General features: G+C 41.2%; 1 protein-coding gene across 3 annotated transcripts in view; it reads left to right on the top strand.

Moving 5' to 3' along the window:
- Nucleotides 1-22,042, top strand: part of DDX6 (DEAD-box helicase 6) — a 43,967-nt gene extending 21,925 nt beyond the window's left edge. For all 3 annotated transcript variants that reach the window (XM_008021118.3, XM_038005106.2, XM_008021119.3), the window contains exons 6-14: nt 2,239-2,385; nt 3,948-4,042; nt 7,873-7,995; nt 9,016-9,144; nt 10,670-10,786; nt 11,632-11,695; nt 14,213-14,314; nt 14,838-15,020; nt 17,663-22,042. In XM_008021118.3, the coding sequence (XP_008019309.1) occupies nt 2,239-2,385; nt 3,948-4,042; nt 7,873-7,995; nt 9,016-9,144; nt 10,670-10,786; nt 11,632-11,695; nt 14,213-14,314; nt 14,838-15,013 (953 nt within the window). In that variant the 3' untranslated portion in view covers nt 15,014-15,020; nt 17,663-22,042. The remainder of the gene's footprint in view (nt 1-2,238; nt 2,386-3,947; nt 4,043-7,872; nt 7,996-9,015; nt 9,145-10,669; nt 10,787-11,631; nt 11,696-14,212; nt 14,315-14,837; nt 15,021-17,662) is intronic.
- Nucleotides 22,043-23,012: the final 970 nt, after the last annotated feature.

Below are 23,012 nucleotides of genomic sequence, written 5' to 3'. Positions count from 1 at the left end.
ACTCAGAAGTCTGAGTCACAAGAGTCACTTGAACCCAGGAGGTGGAGGCTGCAGTGAGCCAAGATTGTGCCACTGTACTCCAGCCTGGGTGACAGAGTGAGGCTCTTAACTCAAAAAAAAAAAAAAAAAAAAAAAAAAGACAGCTGAGATCCTGAGAGGTTAAATTAGTTGACATTGCTACTTATAAACTATGGAACTATTTCTTGTGGCAGATGAGTGTTAGCAGAATTCCTTGTAGAAACATGAACTTCTGTTTAAAGTCTGTGGGTTCTGAGATTTTAAGAGCCTCGGCAGTGGGGAATAAACAGTTTTCATAGTTAATATTCAGTGTAAGTTAATGGAATTAAGATTTCACCTCTGAAACTTTACATTTTTAGCTTTCTTAATCTGTAATTACCTTTTCTTCCCACTTTTCATATGATATAAATAGAACCTAGAGAGCAGGAGTTTCCTACTTAGGTATTTTACACTGGTGAATCTGACTCAAATGTAGTTGGGGCTCTTAGAAATATTAATAAACTTTGAGCTAATAGTTGCCAACTCAACATGCTAAAAGTTTGTAATTAAGAAAGGGTATTGGCTGGGTGTGGTGCCTCATGCCTGTAATCCCAGCACTTCTGGAGGCTGAGGTGGGCAGGTCACCTGAGGTCAGGAGTTCAAGACCAGCCTGGCTAACGTGGTGAAACCCTATCTTTACTAAAAACACAAAAATTAGCTGGGTGTGGTGGCAAGTGCCTGTAGTCCCAGCTACTCAGGAGGCTGAGGCAGGAGAATTGCTTGAACCTGGGAGGTGGAGGTTGCAGTGAGCCAAGATCATGCTACTGCATTCCAGCCTGGGCAACAGAGCGAGACTCTGTCTCAAAACAAAAACAGCAGCAGCAGCAGCAGCAAAAGGCCGGGTGCAATGACTCACACCTGTAATTCCAGCGCTTTGGGAGGCCGAGGCAGGAGAATTGCTTGAGGTCAGGAGTTTGAGACCAGCAGGGCCAACATGGTGAAACCCTGTCTTCACTAAAAATACAAAAAATTAGCTGGGTGTGGTGGCAGACGCCTGTAATCAATCCCAGTTACTCAGGAGGCTTAGGCAGGAGAATCACTTGAACCTGGGAGGCGGAAGTTGCAGTGAGCTGAGATGGCGCCACTGCACTCCAGCCTGGACAATAGAACAAGACTCCATCTCAAAAAAAAAAAAAGAAAAGTGTAATATTTATGTGATAGTATTGCTGAGGGAAAGTCTAAATCTGGGACACTATAAAAGTTCTCTTTTTGTAAAGAGATTTGTCCATTTGAGTTTTCATAATGTCCTGTGAGTCTTGTGATGATTCAACTTTTAGTTTTTTTGATTTTTTTAGTAGAGATGGGGTCTTGTTATGTTGCCCAGGCTGGTCTCAAACTCCTGAGCTGAAATGATCCTCCCGTCTCAGCCTCCAAAACTGCTGGGATTCCAGGTGTGAGTTACTCACTGTGCTACCCAGCCCAATTTTTTAATACATCTCAGTATCTAGATTATAAGGGCAGTGTTTCCTTTTCTTTTCTTTTTTTATTTTTATTTATTTATTTTTTTTGAGACAGGGTTTTGCTCTTGTTGCCCAGACTGGAGTGCAATGGTGCGATCTCGGCTCACTGCAACCTCTGCCTCCTGGGTTCACGATTCTCCTGCCTCAACCTCCCTAGTAGCTGGGATTACAGGCATGTGCCATCAAGCCTAGCTGATTTTGTAGTTTTAGTGGAGATAGGGTCAGGCTGGTCTCAAACTCCAGACCTCAGGTGATCCACCCACCTTGGGTGGACCCCAGCACTCCTAAAGTGCTGGCATTATAGGTGTGAGCCACCACGTCTGGCCACCTTTTTTTTTTGAAACTGAGTCTCATTCTGTCACCCAGGCTGGAGTGCAGTGGCGTGATCTTCGCTCACTGCAATCTCCGCCTCCAGGGTTCAAGTGATTCTCCTGCTTCAGCCTCCTGAGTAGGTGGTATTACAGCTGCATGCCACCAAGCCTGGATAATTTTTGTATTTTTAGTAGAGATGGCGTTTCACCATGTTGGTCAGGCTGCTCTCAAACTCCTGACCTCATGATCTGTCCACCTTGGCCTCCCAGAGTGCTGGGATTACAGGCTTGAGCCACTGCATCATAAGGGGCAGTATTTCTGTAGCTTCTTGAATTTTGTAAATATAATGTATAGTATGTTCTCCCACCTCACCCCATATTTTCTCATATGTTCCTTGATGTTGTTTCAGCAATGGTGATTGTTCCCACTAGAGAACTTGCTCTACAGGTCAGTCAAATTTGCATCCAGGTCAGCAAACACATGGGAGGGGCCAAAGTGATGGCAACCACAGGAGGAACCAATTTACGAGATGACATAATGAGGCTTGATGATACAGGTAAGAAATGATTGCTAAAAGGTAGTGTAGCTCTCTGTAATTTTAGTCTCAAGTGTTTCAGTAAATTATTAAAAATTGTTTTTAAGAATTAAGGAACAGAAATCCTGCAGTAAAAAAAGGAAATGACCATTGCATTCAAGAGAAAAAAACAGATTGACCATAATTGAAAGCAGTATTTGACTTTATTAGTAATTCTAAAACAGCAAGTTTATAGTAATTTTACCTGTTTAATTGGTAAAGCTAAAAGTAGTAGTAGACATTAATGTGAGTTTGTGGAGAAATAGGCTATGTTGTAAACGTGGGGGTGTCAACTTATATCTCTATCATGAGCAATTTGGCAGTCTTATTTTAAAATTATAAATTATATTTTTAAGAACCTTTCCTGAAGAAAAAAGTTGGGTAAATGCAGGGCTGTATGTACAAAGTTGTTTACTATGGGGTGGTTTGTCGTGCCAAAAAATTGGACCAACTTAGAAGGAGATTGGCTAAATAAATACATTAAAGTATAGTCTGAATAGTATTCTACATAGTCATTAAGGAGTGAAGTTGATCTGTATTCATTTTCATTAAGACTTTCATGATACATTGCTGAGTGGAAAAAGGTAACAAAACAGCAAGAATGAGATGACTCATAAAATTATATCTAAAATTTTAGTTAGAATACTATATATAATTATGTGATATATTATTTGTATTGCATAGGTTTTTTAAAAATTGTTATCTTGTTTGATTCTTTTAACAATACTTGGTTCACTGTTCCAGATTAGAGGCATTGCTTTTATGTCAGAAGTCTGGTGTGCCTTCTGTTATTAATTGGGAATTACCCTAAGACAAGAAAGTATGCCTCCTGTTGGAAGCAGGTGATTTGGGAAGATGTACCCCACCCAGTGTAGAGGTGAAAAGTATTTTTTAAGTATCCTGCGGTGAAATGGAAGACTTTATCCTAAAACACATCTTTGGACCTTTTTGTGTTATTCCCACCTCTATAACACAATGTATTTCTTTTCTTTCTTTTTTTTTTTTTAATTTGAGGCACAGTCTTACTCTGTTGCCCAGGCTGGAGTGCAGTGGTGTGGTCTCGGCTCACTGCAACCTCTGCCTCCTGGGTTCAAGCGATTCTCCTACCTCAGCCTCCTGAGTAGCTGGGATTACAGGCTCCCACCACCACACCCAGCTAATTTTTGTATTTTTAGTAGAGACAGGGTTTCACCATGTTGACCAGGCTGGTCTCGAACTCCTGACCTCATGTGATCCACCCACCTAGGCCTCCCAAAGTGCTAGAATTACATGGATGAGCCGCGGTGCCCGGCCTAGTGTTTCTGATAAAAGATAGTCATGTGCTGCATAACAGTGTTTTGATCAGTGACAGACCACATGTATGTTGGTGTTCCCATAAGATTATAATGGAGCTATATAGTGGAGTAGGCTGTACCATCGCATAGCAATGCATTTCTCAGAATTATCATTAAGCAACTCAGGACTGTAATATGATAAACCTTTACAATATCCTTTTTGCCCAAATTAAAATTAATGAGAATATATGTTTTCTAAATCTTGCATAGTGCACGTGGTGATTGCTACCCCTGGAAGAATCCTGGATCTTATTAAGAAAGGAGTAGCAAAGGTTGATCATGTCCAGATGATAGTGTTGGATGAGGTAATATCTCTTCATTTGGCATTATACCATTCTGTACTTTTCTGTGTTTTGCTTATAACTGCCAGTGAATGAAGCAAAAGCTGCTTGGGTTTTATGATCTAGTAAACACATAAGCAATCAGTTTAAATTAATTTGCTTATAAAATGTGTTTTACCCATCAGAGGGAGTAGATTATAGGCATTCATTGGAATTCTCCTTTTTGTCTTTTTCTTAGAGATAGCAGAGATTAGGTTTTATTTTCATTTTTTAGAAGAGGAGTGAATAACCGCAAAGCCAAATTTATTCTACATCTCTTTCTACTCGGCGATTAATTTTTTTTTTTTTTTGAGACGGAGTCTCGCTCTGTTGCCCAGGCTGGAGTCCAGTGGCCGGATCTCAGCTCACTGCAAGCTCTGCCTCCCGGGTTTACGCCATTCTCCTGCCTCAGCCTCCCGAGTAGCTGGGACTACAGGCACCCGCCACCTCGCCCAGCTAGTTTTTTGTATTTTTTAGTAGAGACGGGGTTTCACTGTGTTAGCCAGAATGGTCTCGATCTCCTGACCTCGTGATCCACCCGTCTCAGCCTCCCAAAGTGCTGGGATTACAGGCCTGAGCCACCGCGCCCAGCCTCGGCAATTAATTTTTAAAAGCATATAATATATATTGTCTCATTTTGTGCATACTACTTTGTACTGTTTGGTTATTAATCTCTGTTAGACGTATTATCTCACCATGTTACAAATGCCTTTTAAAAACTTACTAAAATCTGTAGTCCTGGGATCTAGCCATGTTTTGTACATATGTAGATGGTCCCTGACTTACGATGGTTCACTTTATGGTTTTTCAATGGAAGTGATAAGCTTTCATTAGAAACCGTACTTTGAATTTTTAAGATTAATTTTTTTCCTGGTTAGTAATATGCTATATGATATTCCCATGATGCTGGGCATCAGCAGCAAACTGCAGCTCCCAGTCAGCCACATGATCATTGAGGGCAGACAGCCGATACTGTACAGTATACGGTGTTGTCAAGTGATTTTGCCCAACTATAAGCTAAGTGGAGCATGTTTCAAGGAGGCTAGGCTAAGTGATGATGTTCAGTAGGTTTGGGTAATATTTTCAACTTAGGGTGAATTTATCAGAACATAATCCCATTGTAAGTCAAGGAGGATCTGTAGTGTATCAGTGTTAATGTTTTGACATGAGGTTATTTTCACATTTGGTTTGTGTTTTATTATTATTACTATTTTTTTGAGACAGACTCACTCTGTTACCCAGACTGGAGTGCGGTGGTGTGATCTCAGCTCACTACAATCTCTGTCTCCTGGCTTCAAGTGATCCTCATGCCTCAGCCTCCTGAGTAGCTGAGATTACAGATGTGTACTACCCACACTTGGCTAATTTTTGTATTTTAAGTAGAGGCAGGTTTTCACCATGTTGGCCAGGCTAGTCTTGAACTCCTGACCTCAGGTGATCCTCCCGCCTCGGCTTCCCAAAGTGCTGGGATTGCAGGCGTGAGCCACCACACCCAGCCTGGTTTGTGTTTTAGGTAACATTTAATTCAAATCAGGCTTTTATCTTTAAGTAATGAGAGAGAACATTTATTAATCACTGGGTACCAACACTAAGTGCTTTACTTTTTTTTTTTTTCTCATTTAATTTTTACAAGAAACCTGTAAGGTAGGTATCCGGTCAAGTAGTTACTATAGTATGTAGACATCCAGATTTTAATTTGCTTATAAAATATGTTTTATGCTTCAGATGCAGTAGCTAGGCATTCGTAGGAATTCAGCTTTTGTCTTTTTCTTACAGGTGCCAGAGTTTAGGTTTAATTTTTTTTTTTTTTTTTTTTTTTTTTTTTTTGAGACGGAGTCTCGCTCTGTCGCCCAGGCTGGAGTGCAGCGGCCGGATCTCAGCTCACTGCAAGCTCCGCCTACTGGGTTCACGCCATTCTCCTGCCTCAGCCTCCGGAGTAGCTGGGACTACAGGCGCCCACCACCTCGCCCGGCTAGTTTTTTTTTTTTTTTTTTTTTTGTATTTTTTAGTAGAGACGGGGTTTCACCGTGTTAGCCAGGATGGTCTCGATCTCCTGACCTCGTGATCCGCCCGTCTCGGCCTCCCAAAGTGCTGGGATTACAGGCTTGAGCCACCGCGCCCGGCCTAGGTTTAATTTTTAAGAAGAGGAGTGGCTGGATAACTTGAAAACCAAGTTTTTTCTTTTTTGTTGTTTTGGTTTGGTTTGGTTTGGTTTTTTTTGAGACGGAGTCTCTTTTCCCAGGTTGGAGTGCAGTGGCACAACCTCGGCTCACCGCAACCTCAACCTCAACCTCAGCCTCGTTCAAGCGATTCTCCTGCCTCAGCCTCCCGAGTAGCTCGGATTACAGGCATGTGCCACCATGCCCGGCTAATTTTGTATTTTTAGTAGAGACAGGGTTTCTCCATGTTGGTCAGGCTGGTCTTGAACTCCTGACCTCAATGCTCTGCCCGCCTTAGCCTCCCAGTGTGCTGGGATTACAGGTGTGAGCCACCACACCTAACCTTAGCCAAGTTTTTTCTAAATCCCTGTAAAGTAGTTACTACATCATGTAAACATCGAAATTTTAGTTTTACAATTTTACAGTTGTGGAAACTGAAGTACAGAGTAATTCTGTAACATTCCCACACAGCTAAGAAATGAAGGGGGCAAGATTTCAACCTGGCAGTTTAGCTCCAGAACCTGTAGTTTTTTTTGAGACAGAGTCTTGCTTTGTTGCCCAGGCTGAAGTGCAGTGGTGTGATCTCGGCTCACTGCAACCTCCACTTCCCAGGTTCAAGCAATTATTCAGCCCCAGCCTCCCGAGTAGCTGGGATTACAGGTGCGATCTACCACACCCTGCTAATTTTTGTATATTTAGTAGAGATGGGGTTTCACCATGTTTGTCAGGCTGGTCTCGAACTCTTGACCTCGTGATCCTCCTGCCTTGGCCTCCCAAAGTGCTGGGATTACAGGCGTGAGCCACCGTGCACAGCCAGAACCTGTACTTTTAAAACACGTACACCATACTACCTCTTTAATGAGAATCATCACATTAAAATTCTGTTGAGGGGCCGGGCGCGGTGGCTCAAGCCTGTAATCCCAGCACTTTGGGAGGCCGAGACGGGCGGATCACGAGGTCAGGAGATCGAGACCATCCTGGCGAACACGGTGAAACCCTGTCTCTACTAAAAAATACAAAAAAAACTAGCCGGGCGAGGTGGCGGGCGCCTGTAGTTCCAGCTACTCGGGAGGCTGAGGCAGGAGAATGGCGTAAACCCGGGAAGCGGAGCTTGCAGTGAGCTGAGATCCGGCCACTGCACTCCAGCCTGGGAGACAGAGCCAGACTCCATCTCAAAAAAAATAAAAAAATAAAAAATAAAAAAATAAAATAAAATTCTGTTGAGCTGGGCATGGTGGTATGTGCCTGTAGTCCCAGCTTCTCAGTAGGTCAGTAGGCTGAGGCAAGATGATCACTTGAGCCCAGGAGGTTCAGGCTGCATACAGTAAGCTATGATTATGCCACTGCATCCCATCCTGGGTGACAGAGTGAAATGCTGTCTCTAAAAATAAATTAATTAATTAAATTCTGTTATAGAAAGGGGGAGGTTTATCTGTGTAGTGTAGAATTTTTTTTTCCCCTAGAAGATGGGGATCATAGATTCTGCCCCCTTACGCATATTTGACTCTGCAGTGTTGGAGAGAATTTATTGTTTTCCACCAGGAACATTTCATGGATGCTTTTGTTGGATGATGCCTTATTCTTTGACCATGTATTAACCAAAGACCTTAGACATTATTTTAGTGTTTTTAAAATTGTCTTTTCTTTCTACTGCAGGCAGATAAGTTGCTGTCACAGGATTTTGTGCAGATAATGGAGGATATTATTCTCACGCTACCTAAAAACAGGCAGATTTTACTATATTCCGCTACTTTCCCTCTTAGTGTACAGAAGTTCATGGTGAGTATAAATCTGTACTTGGAATCAGTGCCATCCTATGACCTATGAGTATGCTTTTATTCGTAATTACATATTCCTATCTGTGAAAATACTTTATACTAATTATTTCAAGCCTTTGGCTCTTTCTTCAGTTGATCAATTAAAGATTTGTTTTACATAAATTAACTGACTTTTTACGAAGGTTGTAATAGTAATTAATTAAATTCCTCATCTCTCACTTAGTTTTTGGTGTCATGATGACATAGCCATTGGTGCTAGCTGAATTGATTCCAGTATTATTCTATATACAAAATAGAGCTTGAGTATCGTAAACTGAAATCCAAAATACTGCAGAATTTGAAACCTTTTGAGCCACAAACATGATGCTAAAAGGAAATGTTCTTTTGATTTTGAATTTTCAAATTAAGGATGCTCAGTCACTAAGTGTAATGCGCATATTCCAAAATTAGAAAAAATTTAAAACCTGAAACGCTTTTGTTCCTAAGCATTTCGGATAAGGAATACTCAACGTGTAGTAACTTAGCTGCATTTTTGAGATCTTATATCTTAATTTATTTCTATCGGGTCTTGCGTGGTGACTCAGGCCTGTAATCCCAGCACTTTGGGGGGCCAACGTGGGCAGATCACAAGGTCAGGAGTTCGAGACCAGCATGGGCAACATGGTGAAAACCCCGTCTCTACTAAAAATACAAAAATAAGTCTGTTGTGGCAGCGTGTGCCTGTAATCCCAGCTACTCGTGAGGCTGAGGCAGGAGAATCACTTGAACCCAGGAGGTGGAGGTTGCAGTGAGTGGAGATGGTGCCACTACACTCCAGCCTAGGTGATAGCAAGACTCCGTCTCAGGGCAGTGGGGGGAAAATTCTGTAATGACAGATCATATATTTTGTTTTGAAGAGAGTTGCATCCCTTATTGCAAGAGTTGATTAGACAGAAACCTATAGGATGGGTATATTTTGAATTTGAGATGAACTCTGCTTTCATTTAAGAAGAAGAACCGTCTCTTTTTTTCTCCCGCCCAGAATTCCCATTTGCAGAAACCCTATGAGATTAACCTGATGGAGGAACTAACTCTGAAGGGAGTAACCCAGTACTACGCGTATGTAACTGAGCGCCAAAAAGTACACTGCCTCAACACACTTTTCTCCAGGGTAAGAAGTAGGCTTCTGCTGTTGAATATCATCTCTCGAGTCCCAGTAAAACAGATTATTTCATCAGTTTTCCTACCATCTTCACTGTATAAAAGTTCATAGTGTTTCTGGCTTGGCATGGTAGCTCATGCCTGTAATCCCAGCATTTTGGGAGGCTGAGGCAGGCGGATCACGAGGTCAAGAGTTCGAGACCAGCCTGGCCAACATGGAGAAACCCCGTCTCTACTACAAAAAACAAAAAAATTAGCTGGGCGTGGTGGTGCGTGCCCATAATCCCAGCTACTTGGGAGGCTGAGGCAGGAGAATTGCTTGAACCCAGGAGGCAGAAGTTGCAGTGAGCCAAGATCACGCCATTGCACTCCAGCTCTGGGCGACAGAGCAAGACTCCATCTCGGAAAGGAAAAAAGGTTTTTAAAAAATTCATAGTGTTTCCTAAAAGGCAGTTTTAGTTGTTGACCTAAAGTTGATACTAAATGATTAACAAGTCACAGATACACTTTTGAATAGTGTCTGAAATACTTAGACCTTTACTAGGGTTAATACTCATTATTCACATATTCTGTATTTGTGAATTTGCTTAGTCACTAGAATTTATTTGTAACTCCAGAATTAATAATCAAGGCAGTTTAGCAGTCATTTGTGGACGTGTACAGTGTGGCAAAGAGTTTAAGTCACCTGACACGCACATTCCCAGCTGAGGTTGAAGAAGACAATGCTCTGTCTTCTTGTTTAGCTCTCATACTGTGAACAAGTATCCTTTTCACTGTCTGTGCCATATTTTTCAAGTTTTTGTTGCTGATTTCACGGTTTTAATTGGCTCCTACTCGTGGTGCTGAAGTGCTGCCCAGTGCTAGTGGCATTGGTTGTGAGTATATTAAAGAAGATATTCTTGGCTGGGCACGGTGGCTCACACCTGTAATCCCAGCACTTTGGAAAGCCGAGGTGGGCAGATCACCTGAGGTCAGGAGTTCGAGACCAGCCTGACCAACATGCTGAAACCCCATCTCTACTGAAAATACAAAAATTAGCCAGGTGTGGTGGTGGGTGCCTGTAATCCCAGCTCCTCAGGAGGCTGAGGCTGGAGAATCCCTTGAACCCAGGAGGTGGAGGTTGCAGTGAGCTAAGATTGTACCATTGCACTCCAGCCTGGGCAACAAGAGTGAAACTCCATTTCTCTCTCTCTGTCACACACACACACACACACACACACACACACACACACACACACACACAGACACAGACATTCTTAAATGGAAAAACATAAAACATAACTACTTGGAATCGGATAATCAGTTGTATTACTCTTGTTGACAGTTATGTGGCCCTTAAGAAATACACTCTAATACAATAAATCTTAGATATTATTATATTCCATCTATTAAAGTACTTAGAATTTACCATCTCTTTCACATCATAAGATTCTAAGTTTTAGACCATGTTAATGTTTCTTGTTTCCTGGTTAGTGTTTTCAAGATTTGGCAAGCCAAATGAAGGTTTTTATTTTTCTTATTTTTTCTGTGCTCAGCTTCAGATAAACCAGTCGATCATTTTCTGTAACTCCTCTCAGCGAGTTGAATTACTAGCCAAGAAGATTTCTCAACTGGGTTATTCTTGCTTCTATATTCATGCTAAAATGAGGCAGGTGAGTATAAAACTAGAACTTGCACAAATTTAACAAGAAATCTCTTATTTTATTTTGTTTTAATGGTCTTTTAAATGTCCTGAGTTTAAGAATAAACTGTTCCTTAGTAGCCAAAGGACCTTTGATTTTGACCTCCCTAAGGTTCATTTTCTAGCAATAAAATAGAGATAATAGTACATATTCATAACTTACAAGGTAGTTAGGAAAATTAAGATAAATGTTTAAATGAGTACTTTGTAAGCTGTCAGGCATAATACAAATGTAAAACTGTATTCTTCCTTTCATTCCCATGTTTAATTCTCTGTTTAATCCAATAACCACTAGCCACATGTGGCCGTTTAAATCAGTTAAAATTAAAATAAAAAGTCAGTTTCTCAATCACAGCCACATTTCAAGTGCTCAGTTAGGCACCTGTTGCTGCTGGATACTGTATTGGAAGTGGAAGTACAGACACAAACATTTCCTTTATTACAGAAATTTCTACTGGACAGCATTGCTCTGGATTTTTAAATATGGCCCCTCAGCTGGCTGATTTTTCTTTTTTCTTTACTGTTTGCCTTTAGAGAAAGATGCAATGTCTAAATTTCAGAATTTGATTTAGCAAAAAATTTAAAACTTAACAAAATGACTTTTTGTTAACTACATTATGAAATTTCATAAGTAAACAGTTTCTGTAGATGAAGAGATCAGTAACTTAACTCATATTTGGTTTTGAAAGCAGCTTAATGTCATGGATCACTTATAAACAGATTTTGGGTAGAACCGATCGACTAGGAGAAATAATCATGGGAAATTTGGGGCTGTATATGAGTACTAATCAAATGGAATAAATTGCTTTCTCCTAGGAACATCGAAATCGTGTATTTCATGATTTCCGAAATGGCTTATGCCGCAATCTTGTTTGCACTGGTAAGTATTTTTGTATTTCCTTTACCCCGTGTTTTTCTCCCAAGTTCTTTTTTGCTTTGTTCATACTACACGGTGCATACTGTGACATAGTCCAGCACACCCTACCAATACTTCTAGGATTTCTTTTTTTTGTTTTTTTTGGGTTTTTTTGTTTTGTTTTGTTTTGTTTTTTGAGGTGGAGTTTGTGTCACCCAGACTGGAGTGCAGTGGCATAATCTCAGCTCACTGAAACTTCCACCACCTGGGTTCAAGTGATTCTCCTGCCTCAGCCTCCCAAGTAGCTGGGATTGTGGGCGCCCGCTGCCACACCCAGCTAATTTTTGGTAGAGACGGGGGTTTCACCATGTTGGCCAGGCTGGTCTTGAACTCCTGACCTCAGGTGATCCGCCTGCCTCGGCCACCCAAAGTGCTGGGATTACAGGTGTGAGCCACCGTGTCCGACAGTTGGGCTTTTAAAAATCATTACTTGCTTGTAAGGTTTCTTCAGATAAGTTTTTGAAGGACCAATACTGAAGGGCATATATAAAATACCACCCCTTCGGGGGAGTGTGGTTTAATTGGAGAGATAAAAAGGTAAACATTAGGAGTCTAAGGAAACGCCCATATACTTTTCCTATGAAGTGCCAGATAGTAAATTTTTTAGAGTTTGCACATTAGTTGGTCTTTATTACAGATACTGAGTTTTGCTATTGTAGCTCAGAAGTAGCCTAGACAATACATAAACAAATGAGCATGGCTATATTGTAGTAAAACTGTTTGCAAAATCATTCACTGGACTAGATCCACAAGGCAGTAAAGGTGACTGCAAATGGGAAGTATGTAAGTAATCCCAAGTGTTCGTAGCAGAGTAATATAATTGGCTGAGGTGGTTTGAGAAGAGATGAGATTTTAATTGGCTTTCTAGGCTAGGTAAGTTTCAAACACATGAATTAAGTTTTAGGGGACTGATGGTCAGATGGCTAAGAAGATAAGTTTGATAGAGAAGAAAAACTGAGATGTGTTAGGGAAGTAAATTAGGACAAAGCATAGCATGGAGGACTTTGTTGTTGTTGTTATTCTTGTTGTTGAGACGGAGTTTTGCTCTTGTTGCCCAAACTGGAGTGCAGTGGCACGATCTCGGCTCACTGCAGCTTCCGCCTCCCAGGTTCAAGTGATTCTCGCGCCTCAGCCTCCTGAGGAGCTGAGGCTACAGGTGCGCACTACCATGCCCAGCTATATTTTGTATTTTTAGTAGAGGGAGTGTTTCACCATGTTGGCCAGGCTAATCTCCAACTCCTAACCTCAAGTGATCCACCCACCTCTGCCTCCCCAAAGTGCTGGGATTACAGGTGTGAGCCACCAAGCCCTGCCTGGAGGACTTTGAATATCAGTCTTTTTTTTTTTTTTTTTTTTTTTTTTGAGACGGAGTTTTACTCTTGTTGCCCAGACTGGAGTGCAATGGTGCGATCTCGGCTCGCCACAACCTCTGCCTCCCAGGTTCAAGCGATTCTCCTGCCTGAGCCACTGGGATTACAGGCACCCACCACCACGCCCAGCTAACTTTTTTTTTTTTTTTGAGACGGAGTCTTGCTCTGTAGCCCGGGCTGGAGTGCAGTGGCCGGATCTCAGCTCACTGCAAGCTCCGCCTCCCGGGTTTACGCCATTCTCCTGCCTCAGCCTCCGGAGTAGCTGGGACTACAGGCGCCCGCCACCTCGCCCGGCTAGTTTTTTGTATTTTTAGTTGAGACGGAGTTTCACCGTGTTAGCCAGGATGGTCTCGATCTCCTGACCTCGTGATCCGCCCGTCTCGGCCTCCCAAAGTGCTGGGATTACAGGCTTGAGCCACCGCGCCCGGCCTTTTTTTTTTTTTTTAGTAGAGACGGGTTTCTTCATTTTGGTCAGGCTGGTCTCAAATTCCTGACCTCAGGTGATCCACTGAGCTTGGCCTCCCAAAGTGCTGGGATTACAGGCTTGAGTGCACCCAGCCTCTTTTAGACACATTTTTTAAAACTTGCTTACAATTACTGGAAAAAAGTAACTTGTGAGCAGAAAGTTGTTCATGATAATGTGATTATGAAAGGTAATGCCGGCCGGGCGCGGTGGCTCAAGCCTGTAATCCCAGCACTTTGGGAGGCCGAGATGGGTGGATCACGAGGTCAGGAGATCGAGACCATCCTGGTTAACACGGTGAAACCCCATCTCTACTAAAAATACAAAAAAATTAGCCGGGCGTGGTGGCAGGCGCCTGTAGTCCCAGCTACTCGGGAGGCTGAGGCAGGAGAATGGTGTGAACCCAGGAGGCGGAGCTTGCAGTGAGCCGAGATAGTGCCACTGCACTCCAGCCTGGGCGACAGAGCAAGACTCCGCCTCAAAAAAAAAAAAAAAAGAAAGGTAATGCCAGTAATATGCAAATACATTTGAATAACTGAATTAAATTAATAAACTTAGGTTATGCTGTGTGTATTAGAGAGTATTATACTGAGAGACATTTCTAAATTGAAAGATAGAATGAAAATTATCTTTTTTTTTTTTTTTAAGATCTGTTTACCCGAGGTATTGATATACAAGCTGTGAATGTGGTAATAAACTTTGATTTCCCAAAGCTGGCCGAGACCTATCTCCATCGTATTGGAAGATCAGGTGAGGAAAAAAGACGTGATATTCTTGATAGAAGTTCTTTTTTGAGATGCATAATGACTAAATTTTGTTCCTTTGTGAAATAGAGTACAGTAGCTATGAGAACAGTTGTTCTCACTAATTCAGTTGTTCGGTATTTAAGACTAATTTCTAATTCTTCTGTAACATTTATTAAGAAAAGTTAAAATAACTTTGCTTAATTTGAGATGAAATTAACAAATGAGAACTTCACTCATTAGGTGGTATGGTCTGTGACTATTTAGTGTATATTTTATGACAGTTTTTGACACAGATGAGTAGCCGTTTTGTCATTTGAGAAAGGTAAAATAAAGTACTACTTTGGGCTGCAAAACCTGAAGTTGTAGGGAAACCTGTGTTTGAAGACCATTAAGAAGTTGTTTTGCATGCTAAGAGTGGCACTGAACAGAATTATCAATCCTGTGTGGTTTTGCCACTGCTTGACTTGCACAATTTGCATTGATTTTCATATTTTATTCATTAAAATTTTTAAACAACTTTTTTTTAGGTCGCTTTGGTCATCTTGGCTTAGCCATCAACTTGATCACATATGATGATCGCTTCAACCTGAAAAGTATTGAGGAGCAGCTGGGAACAGAAATTAAACCTATTCCAAGCAACATTGATAAGAGCCTGTATGTGGCAGAATACCACAGCGAGCCTGTAGAAGATGAGAAACCTTAACAAGCATGTACGTCCCTGACAGAATAGCTAAGAGGAACCTTTAAATGCGGGAAATAAAAATCTTCCCTGGGGGAAATTTGATGTCACACCGTATATAATAGCAATAAAGGGTAAAAATACCAACTAGCATGAATGACAGTAAATAATATGTCTTGTGGGAGGTTGTAGTCTTGTTAGAGAATCTGTAAATGTTGTTCTTGGATGCAGCTTCCTGAGTAATGTGGTAGGTTAGCAGTACTTAAATTCAGAGACCTAAAATAATGAAAGCAAAAAAGAATCTTTTTCAGCAGTTTGTTTTTCTTTTTGAGACAGGGTCTTGCTGTCATCCAGGCTGGAGTGCAGTGGTGCAGTCATAGCTCACTGCAGCCTAGTTCTGCTGGGCTCCTGAGTAGCTGGAACTGTAGGCATATGCCACCACACCTGGCTAGTATTTTGAATTTTTGGTAGAGATAAGGTCTTGCTTTGTTGCCCAGGCTGGTCTAGAACTGAACTCCAGCAATCCTCCTGCGTTGGCCTCCCAAAGTGTGGGAATTACAGGCTCAAACCACTGTGCCTGGCCTTTTTTGGCAATGGCGGGGGGCAGTTTGTTGTTGGTGTTTTTTGAAAACTGTTCAAAAAACAGTTTTCTGTTGCCCAGGCTGGGGTACAGTGGCACAATCATGGCTCTATTGCCCAGGCTGGGGTACAGTGGCACAATCATGGCTCACTACAACCTCTGCCTCCTGGGTTCAAGCGATTCTGGTGTGCCTCAGCTTCCCAAGTAGCTGGAATTACAGGCATGCTCCACAATGCCCAGCTAATTTTTGTGTGTTTTAATAGAGATGGAGTTTCACCATGTTGGCCAGACTGGTCTCGAACTCCTGACCTCAAGTGATCTACCCGCCTCAGCCTCCTAAGTGCTGGGATTACAGGCATGAGTCCCCGCGCTCTGCCAGCAGTTTTGAATATGAAAGTATTTACATTTCTGAAAATGTAAAATGTTTTTAGCATTTATTCTTAATTTCTAGGAAGTACATTAGTAACTCTGGTAAAACTATCCATAATACCTTATTACCAAATGTTTAATCAGATTATGAGGATGGCCATCTTTTTAAAATACCCACTCTGGGCCAGGTGCGGTGGCTCACACCTGTAATCCCAGTACTTTGGGAGGTCGAGGTGGGTGGTTCACGAGGTCAAGAGATCAAGACCATCCTAGCCAACATGGTGAAACCCTGTCTCTACTAAAAATACAAAAATTAGCCGGGCGTGATGGCACACACCTGTAGTCCCAGCTACTCAGGAGGCTGAGGCAAGAGAATCACTTGAACCCAGGAGGTGGAAGTTACAGTGAGTCAAGATCGCGCCACTGAACTCCAGTCTAGGTGACAGAGCTAGACTCCATCTCAAAAAAAAAAGCCACTCAGTCTGGGCTCAGTGGCTCACGCCTGTAATCCCAGCACTTTGGGAGGCCGAGGTGGGTGGGTTACCTGAGGTCAGGACTTCAAGACCAGCCTGGCCAACCTGGTGAAACCCTGTGTCCACTAAAGATACAGAAAATTAGCCAGGCATGGTGGTGGGCACCTGTAATCTGAACTACTCAGGAGGCTGAGGGAGGAGAATCTCTTGAACTTGGGAGGCAGAGGTTGCAGTGAGCCGAGGTCAGGCCATTGCGCTCCAGCCTGGGCAGTAAGAGCGAAACTCTGCCTCATAAGTAAATAAATAACCCACTCTGATTTCCTAGGCAATAAGGGTGAAACACTGTCAAATACATAAATTTAAAAAATACCCACCCTTGATTTCCTGGACAACCTATTCTCCATCTTTTCTTATTTTTATTAAGATGGGGTCTCACCGTGTTGCCCCGGCTGGTCTCAAACTCCTAGGTTCAAGTCATCTTCCCACCTTGGCCTCCCAAAGTGCTGGGATTATAGGTGTGAGCCACCACACCCGGCCTCTGTCATCTTTTGATGACTATTGGGCTCTAGTTAGAAATGCACGAAATAAGGCTCAGCTTTAAGCAAGGTAGGTTGTTACAGTATTTCCTAAAGAAAATCTGATTTGACAAAGAATAGTTTCCAAATTATAGGTGAACATCTTACCTATTTAAGTAACCTAATGTTACTTAAAACTTTTGTCTCTTTGTTTTTTAAATAAGAGACAGGGTTTCACCATGTCGACCAGGCTGCTCTCAAACTCCTGACCTCAGGTGATCTGCCCACCTCAGCCTCCCCAGAGTGCTGAGATTACAGGCGGGAGCCACCTCACCCAATCAATTGTTACTTAAATAATTTTTGAATTACTCTTTACTCTTTTTTCCTTAAATTAAACATCAAACACAAACCCCTGGACAAGCATAAAACTAGCCAATGTTTGCTAGTACTTTGGCAGAGTATTCAGTTTGTTTAAGGTGTAATTTTTTTCCCATTATTTAATTGTTATGAGTGAGGGTTGCCTGCTGTCAGAACATTCACATTCATTCAGGCCCCCAATCTGTCTCAGAGTTGCCTACCAGATATTATTTAATCCTATAACCGGTAGATTCTGTAGTAGGCACAGGGTCAGTAGAAGCTACTAGAAAAGAGCATTTGGGATGAGGATTGTGAAAACCTATGTATCCTTGTTTGTGTTGCTTTCAGAATGTTAATTTCATATTCCCTTTTTCTGTAGGCTTTGACAAACTACAAAAGGCTCGTTTGGATCTGTGACACATCGTTTTGGGGGGAATGCTCTTCTCTTTGTGGGTTTTTCATCTTTTATTTTGGAACTACGAAGACTTAAAAGAGCTCAGACATTTTTTCTTTTTTTAACTGGTGAAGAGAAAAAGGCTGAAAAGAAGGACTATACCTTTTTTGTTCCACTTGTTTGCACTGTGTGCTGACTGAACATTAGTTGCACTAACTGCTGGTTTTTAAAAAATGTTTTCTGGGGAAAGGGGACAAGGAAGGAAAAGAAAGAAGAGAAGGGGAGAAACCCTAAAAAGAGAAGAATCTTAATGAACACACAAGCTTGTCTATGATTTCAAAATTCTCCAACAGCTGACTCTCGAGTGCATTTCAACTTCTCCCTGATTACTCATCCGTTTTTTAAGCCTGAAGAGCTTATTACTTATTTGTGCGAAGTGCCTTATGCTATGAGACCATTCAGAATATCATCTTTTAGACACAGCCCGAGGAATCAACAATAGTAACTCTTTCTTTCCTTTTTTCTTTCTTTTTCTTTTAAAAAATGTTGTCTTTTCATTTGGTTTCAAGTTGAAGTCTCTTCCCTTTCTACCCAATACTCAAGCCCAGGGCTAGAAGTTGAAACTTACTAGTAATGTTAAACACCATTTTTTTTATTTTTATTTTTTATTATTTTTTTTTTGTGGAGGAGTTGATATGCAACTGCAGTTCATCCGCACTGTAAATACATGTATTTAAAAAAAAAATCCCAAGTAAAAGTTTCTTCTGGGCTGAGTAGATAAAACATCATCGCTCCCAAAGGAAAGAGCAGTCTATCATTGCAGGAGCCATATGACAAGCCTTTGTGCTCTATAGCAGACACTAAAGACTGGTTTACATACGCCTCCAGTAGCAGTATGGCACTTGATGTGTAGACATGTCAGAGCCTTGACCCTCTTTCCTCTGTGGCAAAGCGTGTCCCATAGAAAATTGGGTGTGTATACTTGTATAAACTTTGTAAATAAGTTTTTTTTCTGGGTTCATATATATATATATATATATACATATATATATATTTTTTTTTGGATGAAGGTTGCTGGGATTAAGGGGATTAGAGTGATTATGGGAGCAGCTAAAGATGAGAGGGGCTCAGTTTTACGCAACACTAAACTCTAGAAAGTACTTTGGCCTCTTGCTGTAGAGAGCAGATTTCTGTGGTACCCTGTGTTGGTAAAGGGGCCCAGAAATCTGGGATGTACTGTTTGCTGCCACACTGTCTCATCTAGTACCTTTGGAGTAGGTTTCCCAGAGAGCAAGGAAGCTTCAAAACATTGATAATTCAAGATATATTTTGAGAAGCTCTGATTTTGCTTCTTCCCCCTCTAAAAGTTTGAGGAATATTTCAAGCTCTGCAACAGGGGGCAAAGATAGATTGGTCTACCTTGCAGTGTGGGAATTCTATTGAGTGGCAGTGTCATTGAGCAGTATATATATAAAGCACAGATTTGCATTTCAGAATATTAGCCAGTACCAGCTTTGGTAACGTTAGCAGTTCTGGAGCTTAATTTTCTGTGGATCATTTCCTGTAGTGTGTAAATGTGTTGCCCTCTGCCCACTTCAATACATAAACTTTTGCAGGAATGGGCAACCTGAGAGCTGTTAACTTTCATGCTACAGAAAGCTGCTTGCCATTCTCTTGCGTTGTGACAAGAATTGTTATCTGTCATTTTGCACTGTAAATTGCCGGCAAATGCTTTACAGTCAATAGTGTTGCTTTAAATTGTGCCCCTCCCAACATGCTTGATGTTTGGCCTGATCTCCAGGCAAAAGGAGTGAGATGAATCAAAACCAGTGAAGTTTTTTTTTTTTTTTTTTTTTTTTTTTTTTTTTTTAATGTTTTTAATTCCCTTTTAACCCAGTGTACTAGGTCAATCAGGAGGCATCGGGAAAGGGGGGAAAAACAAAATTTAAAAAAGTTGATTTCCATATTTTATTGTTTTTCAAAACCCTAAAATATTACAAAATAAGTCCTGCATATACTTTAATGTTTTAACTCTTTTGGACAAAGAAATCAACTACTTGAAGTTGCTTTTTTGACTCTGCCTACTTGTGAGCAAACGATTTGTGACTCACCCACAATTCCTTGGAGATCAAAATCCTACAGATGCCTCCTGATGGGACACAGCCCTAACTCCTTAACAACTGTAGCAAGAGCTGCACGGTACAAACCCAAAAAAGAGCAAGCTCATCTATTTGGAACCCAAGCCTCATATGTTCTGTCCAGTTAATGTTGGTTACTAAATAGAAAACCTAATTAAGGAAGTAACTTTTTTTCCAGGGAGGGGTGGGAGAGGGAATTTAAAAGGTGTCAACTTTTGACCAAAAAAATTTTGCCCTTGTACCGATGCAGCTCTCTTTCTCCCCCACCTCTTGCGAGATAAGAGGGATCATTCATATAGTAGAAAAAGAGTATAAATGCAATTCTGTATCTCGCTAGAGAACATGTGGGTGACTAAACAAAAAGTGCAGTCTCCTTTGCCACCTTGAGACTGCCTGGTGCCACATGCCTGTGGGTCCCTCTTAAAGCACAGACTTAAAATTGAAAGTATTACTGAAGTATAGCCTCTAATGAGGAGTGGCACTTAAACTATCTGGGACACCACTACTGGACAAGGTCTTGTAGAGGCAGCTGTCCAGTTTTGGTGCTTGACTCTTGAATAGGAATTGTTCAATGGAAAGATGCTCTAAGGACTAGGTCAAAGCCTGGTCTTTTTTTTTTTATTTTATTATTTTTGTTTGTTTTCTTTTTTGGGCCCTCATAATAAGGAGCATTGTTACTGTTGGAAGTTGTTTTCACATTCTTTCCAATATTGGATATGTATTTTTTTTAAAGTAACAATATTTTCCAGGGGCTCATTTGGATGAGAACTACCCCCTATTTTTAATGTTAAAACTACATCCAACTCATGGTTTAGTCTTTGGTTGTATAGTTGTGTAATGGGCTATGGACTGTTACACACCTTGCCACCTCTAGGCCTATGTTTTTTCTTTCCCCATATATTCTTGATGGGGATAAATAGTGTTTTGCCTTTCCCATAGGAATGGAATACATTTATTGTAAAAATGATCTTTCACAGAAGTAGGGGAGAGGGAAACCTAAATATACCTCTAAATTGTTTCAAGTTGGTCCCAGCAGCATAAAATGGGTTGGCCCCAAAGGGTTGGAGGGTGGGCTTGGTTATCAGTATTTGTTTTCAGAATGAGATGGGAGCATCTTTCCTTTGCCACGTGCTTTGTGCTTGATACCATCATGCTTGGTTCAAACGACAACTCAGCACAAAGCCTTGAGTGTAAATTGTTGGAATCAAAACATCTCATTCTGATGACGTTTAATTTTTTAATTTTTTAATTTTTTTTTAATGGGGTGGGAGGGAGGGTACTTTGCCCCAAAAGGGAGGGTGTCTGCACTAAGGATTTAGAAACACTTTGGAAGCTCATAACCTCATCAGAAACTGCCTTTAGCCACACTCCTGACCTTCTAGATGAGTAACAAAAAATGAAATAAGTTCTTGGGAATTAAGCCATGTTATTTTAATTTGCTATTTTTTCAACGTTCTTGGTATCTTTAAATTTGTTATTGTGGAATCATTTTCTTGCCAAATACCTTTATCAAAATTATTGGCTTCATGAGAGCTGAAGTAAGTCAGCTTTTTGGTGAACTTGAGTGGACTTCTGTGAGATTGTAGTTGTACATTATATCTCTAAAGATAGTTTTTTAAAACTCCCAAAGAAAATCTACTCTCCTTTCTGATCTAAAAACTCATCTTTGGAGTAAAGAGTTAAGTGTCCAAAGGTTGTCACAGTTCATGAGGTCAGAGGGAGCTAGCCTGGCACCTGGACTCTGCCCCTCCACAGCTGACAGATTCCAACAGAAGTGTATTTAAATTCTCCAGTAGACAATGCTGGGCAAGGGAGGGGGTAGGGCTGGGTTATTAAGATACAGGCTGCTGTGTTTTAACCATTGGTTGTGGGGAAAGGGGTGCCTGGAGAAAACAAAGTCACTGTTCCCTTTTTTGAAACAAAGGAAAAAAATTATTTTTTGTTCAGTAAAAATGGTAGAGAATTCCAATGTCCCTAGCCACAAGGGACCAGTTCCACTGAGAAGTGAACAGTGGGAACTCAAAATTTCTGAAACATCGGGGGAAGGGAAAATTGGCTTTCTCTTAATTGGCAGATGTTCCAGTGGGGCTCTGTTTTTGTTGGGATGTGTTATGTTGTATGTACACATATATGGACCAGAGTCTGCTGAGTTTATAAGGTTCAGAAAATATGGTAAAATCTTGGTTTTTGTTAATTTATCTCAATAAAAACCCACTGGAACTCCAAATGTGTGTATGGTATGTCCTTAGTAGCAGCTGTGCGCATAGGAATCTGAGCATTTTGCTGACGTAATTCATACTGTGAAGCAGTCAGACATTTCTCAACACATCATTGCTGTGAAGCCCAGGTTAATTCAGAGCCCCTTTGTCTGTTTTAGATACTGTTCCACCATGCTGTCAGATTTCACAGCCTAAATGGAGAAGCAAGATAATCAGTTGGGAAGAGGGGAGATGTGGTCCTTAATATGTCCAAATATATCAGTAATTATCACCTCCTACAATTGTTCTCAGATGTAAAACTGAACATACCCCAATACTACATCTAAGTATGAACGGAATTCTTACGCTGGGAACTACAAACCACTGATGAAATAGAAGATCTAAGTTGGGAAAAGCAGACACTTGAAGCTGCACACACCACTCACTACCTCTCTACCCAAAGAAATGCTTAGGTATAACTGAGAAAATAGTCAGTCCCCTGTATCTGGGTTTTCACATCTGCGCATTCAGTCAACTGCAGACCAAAAGTGTTAGGCTTACAATGGTTAGGTCTGTACTGGGTATGTACAGATTTTTCTTGTTCCCTAAACTACAGTGTAACAACTATCTACATAGCACTTACTCTACTAGATAACGAGTAATCGAGATGACAACGTATACAAGATGATGTCCAGAGATTATATGCAAACACTACATCACTTTAGGGATTTGAGCATCTGAGGGTTTGCGTATTTGCAAGGGAGGGTGGAATCCTGGAACGAACCCCCGTGGATACCAAGGGACAAACAACTATGTGCAATACATATATGCTGAAGCTACAAAATAAACTGACAGACCTAGGTAAATTGAGATGCCATGGTTCATGGACTGGAAGAATAAATCTGAGTTTCACCAGTTTGGTCTAGAGGGTCAATGCATTTCCAGTCAATCCCAATAGGCTTTTTTGTAAATACCCACAAGCTGCTTCTATAAAATACA

This window comes from Chlorocebus sabaeus, chromosome 1 (genome assembly GCF_047675955.1).
Source record: "Chlorocebus sabaeus isolate Y175 chromosome 1, mChlSab1.0.hap1, whole genome shotgun sequence".
Lineage (NCBI taxonomy): Eukaryota > Metazoa > Chordata > Mammalia > Primates > Cercopithecidae > Chlorocebus > Chlorocebus sabaeus.
Note: the sequence above shows the minus strand (reverse complement) of the source record. Positions and strands in the feature narration are given on the sequence as shown.